The 14261-nt window shown below is 40.4% G+C and overlaps 1 protein-coding gene across 1 annotated transcript in view; it reads right to left on the bottom strand.

Moving 5' to 3' along the window:
• HEATR3 (HEAT repeat containing 3) overlaps positions 1-14261 on the bottom strand; it is a 107613-nt gene that overhangs the window by 15408 nt on the left and 77944 nt on the right. Inside the window, exon 13 of the mRNA XM_006874385.1 lies at positions 3220-3363. Within this exon, the coding sequence (XP_006874447.1) occupies positions 3220-3363 (144 nt within the window). The remainder of the gene's footprint in view (positions 1-3219; positions 3364-14261) is intronic.

Here is a 14261-nt window from a genome sequence, read left to right as displayed (position 1 = left end):
AAGAGAGGGGGCAGGGCAGTGACTTCTTAGGAGATAACGTGGAAACATACACTAATAATAGTTGCACAGGAGTCCTGGACTTCAAAGTTGGTTTGAACCACAATGTCATCACTGGTTCAAGCTTACTAGTTGTTCCTCGGAAACACTATACAAGGCCACTATGGGTCAGAATAGACTTGACAGCATTCAACAACAACAATAGTTACACAATATGAAGAATGTAATCAGTGCTACTTGAATTATATGTTTAACAATTACTGAATTGGTAGACTTTTTAAATGTATATTTTTGATGTATTTAGGTGCTGTCAAGTTGGCTCCGACCCATGAAGACCCTATGAACAACACAGTAAAAATAATTTTAAAAAATTAAGTCACCAGTATAAAGTTCTTAGCAGGTTAAGAAGTTACTTTACAATAATCAGTTTAATAGCAACCAACACTTTAATTCTTACTAGCATAACGAAGGATCATTTTACTTACTAGTAGTGCAGTCACCAAGCAACTGCAATGAGATGTAGTGCTGAAAGTAAATACGCAGACGAAATGCCTTAGTTTAGTGGCACTACCAGAATTGCCACTTCAGATTTACAGTGATGCAGTGTAGTGATTTAATGTCTCTTCTATCCAGTCTACTTTTTTTCTCCTACTGTTTTACTGTGAATTATGTGATAGTTTACATGGGAGAACATTGGCTTTACATTCATCCTATCATATATCATTACACTGCCATAGGTCACCAAAGGGTACACCCCACAAGCCTGTCCCTTGGTCGTCAGCACACAGTCGCCCTCCCTCTCTCTGGGACTACAGTTCCCAGCTGCTCCATCTCTCCTTGGTGGTCAGCACACAGCCCCTCTCCCTCTCTGGGTCTAAAGTTCCCAGACATTCCATTTCTCCATGTCATCATCTCTGCCTCTATCTCTGGCATCATGTTTCTCTGGGTAGGGTCCTGCACTCCACTCTTCTCCCTTGATGGTACCAGGGGCCTCCACTCCTGGCCTGCAAAGGCAACCACTCCTTTGCTACAAAACGTCTACCTTTACATTTCCAACCCTCACAGTCAGTCCTGATAGTAATTATTTACTATTGTAACACAAGTGCTATCTCCATCTCCTTTCAACAGTTCTGCCCTGACAGACTGGATACTACTTAATGGATCTAGGCACCCTCTTGAATGCTTGTAAGCCAGTCACTTCTTGCCCTTGTAGCTCCCCCATTTGGGGTAGCCTATGTCCAAGTTGCCCATCCCTGTTTACCCTGTGTATCGAGGGGGTGGGAATGATCCTTGCTGTAAAGATCTGTTCCCTCTTTTGAGCTACTGTATCCATATGTGTAGGTCAGGTTCATCAAATGGTATCAGACTGTTCTTTTTTTCCTCTTCTAGTTGAGCTCTGATCATCCGGCCATTGAAGCCGGGTCTAGTGGGTATTATCTGCAAGTGTGGGTGTTCTTGTGCATATGCCCTCTCTTCTTATTAGCTGGACACTTCATTCTCCACTCTAGTCCTCTGTGGCTATGTCATTGACTATGGGCCCAGGAGTCTCCAGGTCTTGCCAAACTGCTGGTGAACCAGGTCTCCACCCGGGCTTACAGGAGTTTACTGAATGTGGTTGGACTTAGCTAGTAGCTTCATTGCTGTTTTTCCCTTACTTCTCCTTATCGGTGACCAAAATGTGGTCACCTGTCAGAGCACGTGTCTGTTTGTGCATTCCCATTGAGTCTTAGTCTTGGAAGGGGGTTTGCCCTGTGGGGACCCAACTACTTGCTTTGATGTCTCCTGGACGAGCAACTTGCTTGTTCTTGTAGTAGTCAGTCGGACTGCCTATGTTGCTTTGTAATTTTCCTGTTGGTGTTTCTTTCAAGAAGTACCTTCTGTTCTTCTAGCTGCTCCAGGCTGGTCTGTTCATCCTTTCCAGTGGAAATTTCCCACATCAGTAGATTCTTATCCATAGTCTTTTGTAAACTCCTAATAAATGACTATTTCTTGACTGGTTTGGGTAACAGAAGGTGATAGATGTTGCTATGATTCATTTGTCAGTGATTGTGATAGGACTATTGATTGTAAAAACACTTGAAAATCTAATGAGAGGATTGGTCAATGTTACCATTTTCTTGTTGTAAAGTGCTATTGAGTCAGTTCTGACTCACAAAGACCTCGAATATGGTTTCCAAGGAGCCTCTAATGGGTCTGAACCACCAACCATGTGGTTAGCAGTCCAGTGCTTGTCCTACAGCACCACACTAGGATTTCATTTTAAAATCTTACTGGGTTTTAAATGAGCTACACCTCAGCAGCAGGACGGGGATCTCACAATCAAAGAAGAGGAGCCAGGAGTGGAGCATATCCTTGATCCCCTGCGATCTCTGTGCATTGAACTTCCTTGACTCGGGGGCAGAAAGCTGTGATACTGAAAGAGTAGCAGAGAAGCAAGAACCAACAAACAGAGCACAAGACAGAGTGAACTTCTCAGCCTGAGCAACTTTTGCTTGCAGGAGGTTTGCTTGCAGAGTGGGTGCCTCCAGGCACTTAACTGGGGAAGGGGTCTAAGTTTGCTAACCAACAGAGTTAGAGTCTGGCTGGGCAGAGAGAGGTCTCCCTGTGGGTACAGCTGAGGAGAGGCAGTCCTGATTGAAACAATCCTAAGCATTTATGGTCCTAAATTGTAATCTGTTAAATTCCCTAATAAACACCTTAACTGTGAGTATAGTGTTTGAATGCTGTGTGGCCACTGCAATGGATTATTGAATCCAACTGGGTAGAATGCCATGAGACAACAGTTGGTGTCATATTTTTACAAGTGATATTATAATAACTGCGTGGTGTTTTTAGAGCATTTTAACTTAGTGTGCAGAGAAAACTGGGTGACCCATTCCTTCATCAATAGGAAAATATAATCATGTGTATTACATTTAAAGCACAGGCAAAGGAAAAAGACATCTTTAAAAATTCTGAATTTGGTCTTTCACTGAAGGCAAATACATTTTTGTAAAAATATCTTTGGAGTAAAATTAATTGACAAACTATAATTCAGCTTTTCAAGGACCTGCTATTATATATATAGTTAGATCAAGCCAAAGGGTATATTCTAATATTACACCTTTGTAAGCAACTTCTGGATGTCTTTCCATTATATCATAGACTTAAAAACAGAAATCCTACATCAATATTTATTCTTCCCCATTTTTAATTATTTTACATTTATGTTAATTGTTTTACCTTAAGGGTTTCAAGAGTACCATCTTCTTTGGCTAGGACGCTGCCAGTAACTCCTAAAATACTAACGATGTTTACTCTCACCCCAGTATTACTATTGCAAATGCCTGCTTTGCCAAACATCATCAGCTGATCAGGAGTCATGCACTGTTGAAAAAAAACAAAGCACTTACAGCATAAAACTCAAACGATTTCAACTGCATGTGAAAATAGGATTGAGACATTTCTAAAAATGACACCAATTCTCAATAGAGAAAATATTACGTATTTTAATTCCTCCCAAATACAGCTCTGTGTTTTCCAAACTAAAGTTAGGCCTGATCATGTCACTGCCACTGTCTACGATATCAATGCACAAGCCTACACAGGAGCTTCAGTTCCTATTAATTTTATTTGAAGAGTTCCCTTCATACCGGAGATGATAGCATGGATCTACCAACCTAAACAAAATGGAGTAAGTTTAGTCATTAAGACTCAAGTAAGGACCCTGCAAATGAGGAAGTTTATAGATTGGCTGGGATGACCTTGTGGTCCTAGAAGCAGGTCAAGGAGAATAGGATATGCTTAAACCCACCTAGATAGTTATCTCAGTAATTAAGCAGCCGAGACCCAAAAGGTAGAATGTTTGAGGAAGTATGTTAATTTACTGTTTTCCTTTTCCCTAAAAGTAGAATGTTTGAGGAAAATGCTATCTTGATGTTAAAACAGATGAAGTGTACATCCAAATGTAACTTACCTTATATAAACTGCCTGCTCTTTGTGAATGACAGGACGGTCTTGAGATATTATTCTCTCTGTCCTCCAGACTGCTGGCTTTCTGCTTATAAAGCTTGGATAGAATCTCTCCCCATTTCTGTGACTGATTACAGTGACAGGTGGAAAACCCTTGTTTTGGTTTGGCAACAGAGGCATACATACACTATTGTTGTTGTTGCTGTTATGTGCCGTGGAGTCAGTTCCGACTCATAGAGACCCTGTACAGGGTTTCCGAGGCTGTAAATCTTTACGAGAGCAGAAAGCTGACCTTGCGGCTCGCAGCCCGATTCGTAACCACTACGCTATCTAGAGATTCTTATTTCTTGCTTTAACACTAATCATAAAAAGAGATTTGGAAAAATGCAAATAGGATCGCACAGCTTTACTAAAAATTAACTGTATAAAAAACTGTTACAATACCTTCCGGTTCTTCCCTCTCCCCTCCCTCCAACTCCATTTTGTCTGTTTCCCCGCTACACAGGCACGTAGTTTAAAGGACAACATGGCTTTTGATAGGCCAGAGCTAAATCACCCCAGCAATGACCACTCCCTTCCTGTTGAACCTATATGTCCCCTCCCTTCCCGTTGACTCCCTCTTCTTCTTCTCTTCCCTTCTGCCTCCTGCCTTCTCTCTCCCGCAGAGGTTACCTTCCTCACCCTGAATAAAAGTCTCTAGATGGGCCATTTGGTATGAGGTGTGGTTGATGAGCGGTGGGGTTGTTTTTTCCCTTTCAAAAACCACTTCTCCAACATGCTATAGAGGATTCCTATGAGTCAGAACCAATTCCACAGTACTTAATAACAACAACACATACAAAGTAGGGCTCCTGGTGTGGCACTGTAGGATAAGCACTAGACAACAAGATAGGTTTGAACCTCAAATTAATGGTTCAAACCCACCAGCCACATGTCCAACATGCTATAGAGGATTGCTATGAGTCAGAACCGACTCCACAGCACTTAACAACAACACATACAAACTAGGGCTCCTGGTGCGGTGCTGTAGGATCAGCACTGGACTGCCAACCACAAGGTCACCAGTTCAAATCTACCAGCAGCTCCTTGCAAATCCTATACAGGGTTGCTATGAGTTGGAATCAATGGCTCTTGACAATATATACAAGGTAAGGTCCCTGGGTGACCCAAACGGTTTGCTATCAACTGCTAACCTAAGAACCCACCCAGCGGTGCAATAGAAGAAAGGCCTGGCAATTCACTTCCATAAAGATTACAACCTAGAAAACCTTCAAGGCCAGTTGTATTTCAGAACTGACTTGATGGCAAAAAGCTGTTTTGTTTCTTTTCTTATAAAAGAAGAACTACCTCTGGAATATATGTTATAATAAAATATAAAAGACTGCAGAAAGCATTAAATTACATGCTTCTACCATATGCTTCTGGAATACTGGTGTGACACTGTGGGTTAATGTGCTTGACTGCAGTAGATTTGAACCGCAACCCTATCAAGGGTAGATATGAGTTGAAACCAACTCAATGGCACTTAACAACAACCAACTCTTTGGCACTTAACAAGTTTCTGGGTGCAGAAAGTCTCATATTTCTCCCTTGGAGTGGTTTATTACCAGTTGTTGTTGTTGTTATGTGCCATCAAGTCAGTACTGACTCATAGCAACCTTATGCACAGCAGAATGAAACACTGCCCAATCCTGGGCCAACCTCACTACTGTTGCCATGCTTGAGTCCATCGATGCTGCCACTTGGCCTATCCATCTCGTTGGGGTTCTTCCGATTGTTCTCTGTCCCTCCACCTTACCAAACTTGATATCCTTCTCCAGTGACTGGTCCCTCCTGACGATATGTCTGAAGTATGAGAGACGAAGTTTGGCCATCTAGGCCTTAGCACTCTGGCTGCACGTCATCCAAAACGGATCTATTGGTTCTTTTGGCACTATTGGTTCTTTTGGCAGCCCGTGGCACTTTCAATATTCTCCTCCAACACCACAACTCAAAATCATCAATTCTTCTATGGTATACCTCGTAAATTAAAAACGGCCCAATATGTATCACATGCTGTGAAAATCCACGGTAAAGAACTGAACAGGGAAGCTGGGCAGGTATATTCTAGTCCTAGTGTTTAAGTCCTAGTGCTTTAATTAATTAGCTATGAGACTTAAATTTGTCATTTACCAGCTGCTCCATAGGGCAACAATGTGGTAGTCTGCTTTCGTAAAGATTGTTGTTGCTGTTGGTAAGTGGTGTTGAGTCAGTTCCAACCCACAGTGACCCTGCATAGGGTTTCCAAAGAGTGGGTTGTGAGCTTGAACCGCCAACCTTGCAGTTCAAACCGACTTTGCAGTCCAGCACATTAAGCCACAACGGCATACTGGGAAACCCCATGGGGCAGTTCAACTCTGTCCTACAAGGTCTCTGTAAGTTGGAACCAATTTGATGGCTATGGGTACTAGAAGCCAACAGCATATACTGTTGTTGTTGTTATGTGCCGTGGAGTCGGTTCCGACTCATAGCGACCCTGTACAGGGTTTCTGAGGCTGTAAGTTTTTATGGGAGCAGAAAGCCTCATCTTTCTCCCCTGGAACAGCTGGCAGTTTTGAACTGCTGACACTCAGGTTAGCAGCCCGATTTGTAACCACTATACTACTAGAGCTCCTTACAGCATATATTAATTAATAGTAAAACACTAGAAGCATTCCCACTCAACTCTGTAGCAAGAAAAAGTTGGGAAGCAAGGAAAAATAAAGTTGGAAGCATGGAATGAATAGCTAAGGAAATATGAGAAGGAGGAAGGCCAAGAACTGCAAAATCAGGTTCTGTAAGAATCATCTGTGTGGAGTCCTGGTGTTAATGCGCGTTAATGTAATGGACAGCCACTTCTCAGAAACCCTATACAGGGTCAACAGGAACTAACTACAAGGCACTTAACAACAACAGCAGTGAGGAGTGACAGTGAATTGCCATCAGAAATCTTCAAGAAAATTGGAGTGCCCCAAGGGATGATTGTAACCAGGAGTGGTGGGTGGTATGATCTATTCACATGCTAACCAAATTGGCAAATAGTGAAAAGGAAGCAGGGAGAATGGCTTAGAACTGTGGCTCTAACTCTTTAGCAATTATTAGCATCATTGAAGAGCTTATTAAAACAGATTACTAGGTTGTTCACAAACTTTCAGTTTTTGTAGGCCCAGGGTCTTTTTCTTCTTTGCATGTAAGTATAGACTTTTACACAAATTCTATACTTATATACAGAGAAGAAAAAGAACTCTAACCCAACAAAAGACTAGCCAAATGATAGGAATGGTATACTGAATTATTTAATATGGTTCTTCCACTCGTCTGTCAGTTTGTCCTACTGTGATGGCTTTAAGTTGCTATGATTTTGGAAGCTATGCCACAGGTATTTTAAATACCAGCAGGGTCACCCATGGACAGGTTTTAGATGAGCTTCCAGATGAAGACAGACTAGGAAAAAGGAGTGATGAACTCTTATTTCAGAATATTTCGTCACTGAAAACTTTATGAATAGCTGAGAAACACTGTCAGATACATTGCAGGAAAATGAGTCCCTCAGGTTGGAAGGCACTCAAAATGTGACTGGGGAAGAGCTGCCTCCTCAAAGTAGAGGTGACTGTGCTGACAGGAATGGAGTAAAGCCCCCAATACCTTCATTTGCTAATGGGGCATAACACAAAATGAAGAGTAACAGCTATGAACATCCATTAATAATCGGACATTGGAATGTACGAAGTATGAATCTAGGAAAATTGGAAACTGACAAAAATGAAATGGAACATATAAACATTGATATCTTAGGTATTACTGAGTTGAAATGGATTGGTATCAGCCATTTAGAATCTGACAATCACATGGTTTACTAAGCCAGGAATGATAAATTGAAGAGGAATGGTCTTGCATACATCATCAAAAAGAACATATCAAGATCTGTCATGTGGTACAATGCTATCTGTGATAGGATAACATCCATGCACCTACAGGGAAGATCAGTTAATACCACTATTATTCAAATTTACGCACCAACCACTAAAGTCAGTGAGGATGAAATATAAGAATTCTATCAACAGCTTCAATCTGAAATTGATCAAGCATACAATCAAGATGTATTGATCATTACTGGTGATTGGAATGCAAAGGTTGGAAACAAAGAGGAAGAATCAGCACTTGGAAAATATGACCTTGGTGATAGAAATAATGCTGGAGATTGCATAAAATTCTGCAAAATCAATGATTTGTTCATTTCAAATACCTTTTTTAAACACCATAAGAGACAACTATACACATGGACCTCAATAGATGGAATATGCAGAAATCAAATTGATTACATCTGTGGAAAAGCTTCGTATCATCAGCCAAAACAAGGCCAGTATGGAACAGACCATCAATTACTCATATGCATATTCAGACTGAAGCTGAAGAAAATGAAAACAAATCCACGACAGCCAAAATATGACCTTGAATATATCCCGCCTGAATTTAGAGATCATCTGAAGAACAGATTTGATACATATGACACTAAAGACTGAAGACTGGAAGAGTTTTGGGATGACATCAAGAACATCAAACAAGAAGAAAGCAAAAAGTCATTAAGAAGACATGAAAGAAAACAAAAAAAAAGAAGACATGAAAGAAGGAAAAGATCAAAATGGATGTGAGAAGAGATTTTGAAACTTGCTCTCCAGCATAGAGATGCTAAAGCAAATGGAAGAAATGAGGTGGTACAAGAGCACAACTGAAAATTTCAAAGGTGTGCTTGAGAAGACACAGTCAAATATTATAACAAAATACGTAAAGATCTGGAGTTAGAAAACCAAAAGGGAAGTTCAGCATTTCTTAAGCTGAGGGAACTGAAGAAAAAAATCCAAGCTTCGGCTTTTGTTACTGAAGGAGTCTAAGGGCAAATTATTGAATGATTGATACTGATGGAAGAAGTCCAAGGTGCATTCAAGGAACTGGCAAAGAACAAGGCACCAGGAATTGATGGAATAAAAATTGAAATCTTTCAAGAAAAGTGGGGCGGCACTGGAGGCACTCACTCATTTATGTCAAGAAATTTGGAAGACAACTATCTGGCCAACTGACTGGATGAGATCAGTATTTGTGCCCATTCCAAAGAGAGGTGACCCAATGGAATGCGGAAATCATAGGACAGTATCTTTAATATCTTTAATTACCTTGAGTAAAGTTTTACTCAAGGTAATACAGTAACGGCTACGAGCATACATTGACAGAGAACTTCCAGAGGTTCAAGCCGGATTCAGAAGAGGACGTGGAACAAGGGATATCACTGCTGACGTCAGATGGGTCTTGGCTGAAAGCAGAGAATACCAGAAAGATGTTATCTTTGCTGTACTGACTATGCAAAGGCTTTAGATTGTGTGGATCATGACAAGCTATGGACAACATTACAAAGTATTAGAATTCCTGAACGAACACTTAATTGTGCTCTTGAGGAACCTGTACATAGACTAAGAGGCAGTTTTTAGAACAGAACATAGAAACAATGAATGGTTTAAAATTAGGAAAGGTGTGTGACAGGGTTGCATTCTTTTCACCATACTTATTCAACCTGTATGCTAAGCAAGTAATCTGAGAAGCTGGGTTACGTGAAGAAAAATGTGGCATCACGATGGGAGGAAGACTCATTAACAACCTGCGATATGCAGATGATACAACCTTGCTTGCTGAAAGTGAAGAGGACTTAAGCCAGAGTGCTCCTTGGAGGCAAGGATGGCCAGACTTTAGCTCTCTTATTTGGGACAAATTGTTACGAAGGCCCAGTCACTGGATAAGGGTATTATGTTTGGTAAGGTAGATGGTCAAAGAAAAAGAGGAAGATCCCTAGTGAGATGGAATGGCAAAGTGGCAGCATCAATGGGCTCAAGGGTGGCAACAATACTGAGGTTGGCTCAGGACCAGGCAGTGTTTCGTTCTGTTGTGCATAGGGTCGCTATGATTTGGTATTGACTTGATGACATCTAACAGCAGCTTCTAGCCATAGTTTTTGTAATTCCTATCAAAAGACTGAATGATACCATGGATATTGCATGTATTTCCTTATTCTGATAGGTCTGAGTGAGAGGTGAGGAAAGATGCTGATAAAATTAGGTGACTCAGTTGTGAATGACTGTTAACAGAGATAATTGTAATTGTAAAAACTTGGAACTCTAACATGGGTATTGGTCAAATTTTGCCATCCTGCTGGGTATAAAATGACCATCTAGAAGGGGTGTGTGTGTGTGAAATCTCACTACCATCAAGAAAGAAGAACCACTACAGAGCGAGTCTTTTGGATCGTGCGCTCACTGCACACTGAACCCCCTCAATCCAGGGACAGAAAGCTGTGACACTAGAGGAACAGCACAGCCAGAGTGGTAGGATTCTCAATCCCTCGTGTAAATGAAGTTGAGTGCCTTTAGGCAAAAGGCTTACTCACACAACTGGGTGCTTCCAAACACTTAATTAATGGGGGGTCTGCTGACCCATGTATCTAGCTGAGTGCTTTTTGGGTTTAGGCTTATGGTGGGGTGAAGTAGCGTGCCTTCTGGGTATTTAATGGCAGTGCTAAAAGAATTTTGTAACATTGCCCTGAGCAGGGCAGAGGCCAGGTCAAAGTGCTGATGGTCAGAGAAAAACTTACTTGAAGGCATGGTAGAGAAGAGGCTGTCCTAACCACAAACAGCACCCCAAACATTCCTGATACTGAATGGTAACCTGTTAACTTTCCTAATAAACTCCTTAATGTTAGTATGGTCTGTGAATTCTGTGCAGCCATTGCAATGAATTTTCAAACGTAAAAAGAAGCAAAGGAATAGCTTGGAAGGGAAAGTTGGTGTCAAAATTGACCGAAAAAAAAAAAAAAGACGACGATGAAGGGTAGAGGACTGTGGGATTATGTTTGACCTCTGCCTCAGAGGAATCAGCATTGGGCTGGTGAGTTTGGTTCTCCTTTTCTTGATGAAGTCAGATGCGCCCCCTTACTCAACCTCTTAATGCACAGGCCCTTAAAGCCTAAGAAAAATTGCTCAGCAACCTCATAACAATAGAACAGCTAATTAAAATTGATAGTTTCTCACTTGTCAAACTATCAAAATACCAACCTTTTTGACAACATACTGTAAATGAATGCCATGGTAAAGCAAGCATTGCTGTTGTTGTTGCGAAGTGCCATCAAGTCGAAATCCAACTCATAGTGACCCTGTACAAGGTTTCCAAGGAGCAGCTGTTGAGTCAGAACTGCTGGCCTTAACGGCCCAAACCGACGTTACAGTTTACCACATTAACCAGCAACGCCATACAGGGGATGCAAATCCTAAGGATTCAAATCCTAAGGTTCAAATCCTAAGGACGGTAATCTAGCAAAAGCTAGCAAATTATAAGGGAAACCCCCTGGTAGAGTAGTAGATTAAGTGATAAGATGCTATCTGCAAAGCTGATGATTCAAATCCACTAGGGGCTCTGTGTAAGAAAGATGAGACTGTCTGCTCCCATGAAGATTTACAGTCTTGGAGAGCCTAAAGAACAGCTCTACTCTGTTATGTGTGATTGTTCTAAGTCAGAAATGATACTATGGCACTGGGAACAAATTACAAAGGCATCTGTTCTTTGACTCAGGAAGTCTACTTCCAGGAATGTACCCTTAAGATATAATAACAAAGTATATAAAGAAATTACTCACTGCAATTCCATTTGCAATAGCAAGAGATTTGAAACAAATAACTCAAATGTTCATTAGTACCAGACTAAATACTCCATGAAATATTTGTACAATGAAGTATAATGCTGACTTTTCTGTTTTGTTTAGTTCTAAAACAGAGATTTCTATATACTGTCAGGATATATATATAGTGATAAAAAAGAACAAAATGCAAAAAATATTCCTTTTAAGAACAAGGACAAAGTATGAATTTGTTTTTATCTTCAATAAAAACAAGGATTTTATCTTCAATAAAAACAAGGATAATCAAAAACTAAAAACAATGATTACACATAGGCAAAACAGGGGCAAGGTGGCAGTAGTCAGAACTCTCTGAATGTTATCTTCAGACATACTTTTAACTCTGAAACTGTATATAATCGAATTTGTTGTTGTTGTTGTTATGTGCCGTGGAGTCGGTTCCAACTCATGGCAACCCTGTACAGGGTTTCTGAGGCTGTAAATCTTTACGGAAGCAGAAAGCCTCATCTTTCTCCCATGGAAGAGCTGATAGTAGCGAACTCTTGACCCTGAGGTTCACAGCCCAATTCGTAACCATTACGCTACCAGAGCTCCTTAATCTAATTGTTGTTGTTGTTGTTGTTAAGTGCCATCGAGTCGGGTCCGACCCATAGCGACCCTGTACAGGGTTTCCGAGGGTGTAAATCTTTACGGGAGTAGAAAGCCTCATCTTTCTCCCGCGGAGCGGCTGGTAGTTTCGAACCGCTGACCCTAAGGTTCGCAGCCCGATTCGTAACCACTACGCTACCAGAGCTCCTTTAATCTAATTAGAAAATGAAAAATAAAACAAGAAGGTTCACTAAAAAAACACACACACAAAAAATGAAACAAACTAAGTTACTTTATAGGAAACTACTCAGAGAATTAAAACAAAGTAATTTACCACATACCCCTACAGGTGTGTTCTATGAATAAAAATAATCACGCTAAAACCTTAAAACTATATTCAGTAAGTTTTTATTAGTAATAATGTTATTGGATTTTAAAACTATTAAATAGATTCTTTGATCTTGTTATTAACTGCTGTCAATGGGTTCTGACTCATAGTGATCCTGTATAACAGTGATAGGGAAGAGAATAATACAATTTTCCTACCTTGTTTTTTACATAACAGCATAATGAAAAAGTTCTTACTTATAGAAGAATCATAGGTAATATGAAAGGATGACAAAATTAGAGTATTATCACTCAGCAGGCCCTAATGCTATGGCTATAGGTTAATGTACTTGACTGTAAACTCACTGTGAACCACAAGTTCAGCAGTTTAAGCTCACCAGCTGCTCCTTGGAAACTCTATACAGGATTGTTATAAGTCAGACACAACTCAATGGCACGTAACATTTATAATGAAATAATACATCACTATGCAATCGCAGGGTCGCTATGGGTCAGAACCGACTCAACAGCACTTAACAACAACAAAAACAACGCAATCAAGATGTATTGACAATTATTGGTGATTGGAATGCAAAGGTTAGAAACAAAAAGGAAAGATCACTAGTTGGAAAATATGGCCTTGGTGATAGAAACGATACTGAAGATGGCATGACAGAGTTTTGCAAGACCAATGAATTTTTGATTGCAAATACCTTTTTCAAACAGCATGGACCTCACCAAATAGAATACACAAGAAATTAAATTGACTACATCTGTGGAAAGAGATGGTGGAAAAACTTCATATCATCAGCCAAAACAAGGCCACGGCAGATTGTTAAACAGTCCATCAACTGCTCATGTGCAAATTCAAACTGAAGCTGAAGAAAATGAAAACAAGCCCATGAGAGCCAAAATATGACCTTGAATGTATCCAACCTGAATTAGAGATCATCTGAGGAACAGATTTGATGCATTAGACACTAAAGACTGAAATGAGAAGAGCTGAGGGATGATATCAAGAACATCACACAGGAAAAAAGAAAAGGTCATTAAGAAGATGAGAAAGAAGGAAAAAGATTTGCTTTGAAACTTGCTCCCCAGCATAGAGATGCTAAAGCAAATGTAAAAAATGAGGAGGTAAAAGAGCTGAATAGAAAATTTCAAAAAGGCAGCAAAAGAAGACAAAGTAAAATATTACAACAAAATGTTCAAAGACCTGGAGTCTTTGAACCAAAAGGGAAAACACACTCAACAATCCAGAAGGTGAGGGAACTGAAGAAAAACTTTAAGCCTCAACTTGTAATACTGAAGGATTCTACGGGCAAAATACTGAATAATGGGCGGGGCTTGATGGAGGCTAAGGTGGAGGTATAGTGAAGGTCACCATCAGCAATAACTCAGAATACCAGGCAAAAAAGAACCAGGACAGAGCTCCAAAACTCGGACCCACAGAGATAAGAACATTTTGAAGGTTTGAAGGCTTATAGCTTGTGGAGTTTGGAGCTGAGGTAAAAAATCATGTACTTTTGAATCTGCGGGGCTGGAAAAACAAAGGACTACAAAACACTACTGCAAGAAACCAAAAGAGACTTACATAAATGGAAGAATGCACCATGCTCCTGGATAGGAAGACTTAACATTGTGAAATTGTCAATACTGCCCAAAGCAATTTACACATATAATGCGATCCCAATCCAGATTCCAA

Source organism: Chrysochloris asiatica, unplaced genomic scaffold (assembly GCF_000296735.1).
Source record: "Chrysochloris asiatica unplaced genomic scaffold, ChrAsi1.0 scaffold00273, whole genome shotgun sequence".
NCBI lineage: Eukaryota > Metazoa > Chordata > Mammalia > Afrosoricida > Chrysochloridae > Chrysochloris > Chrysochloris asiatica.
The sequence above is the reverse complement of the archived record's forward strand: the minus strand, read 5'-3'. Positions and strand labels throughout refer to the sequence as shown.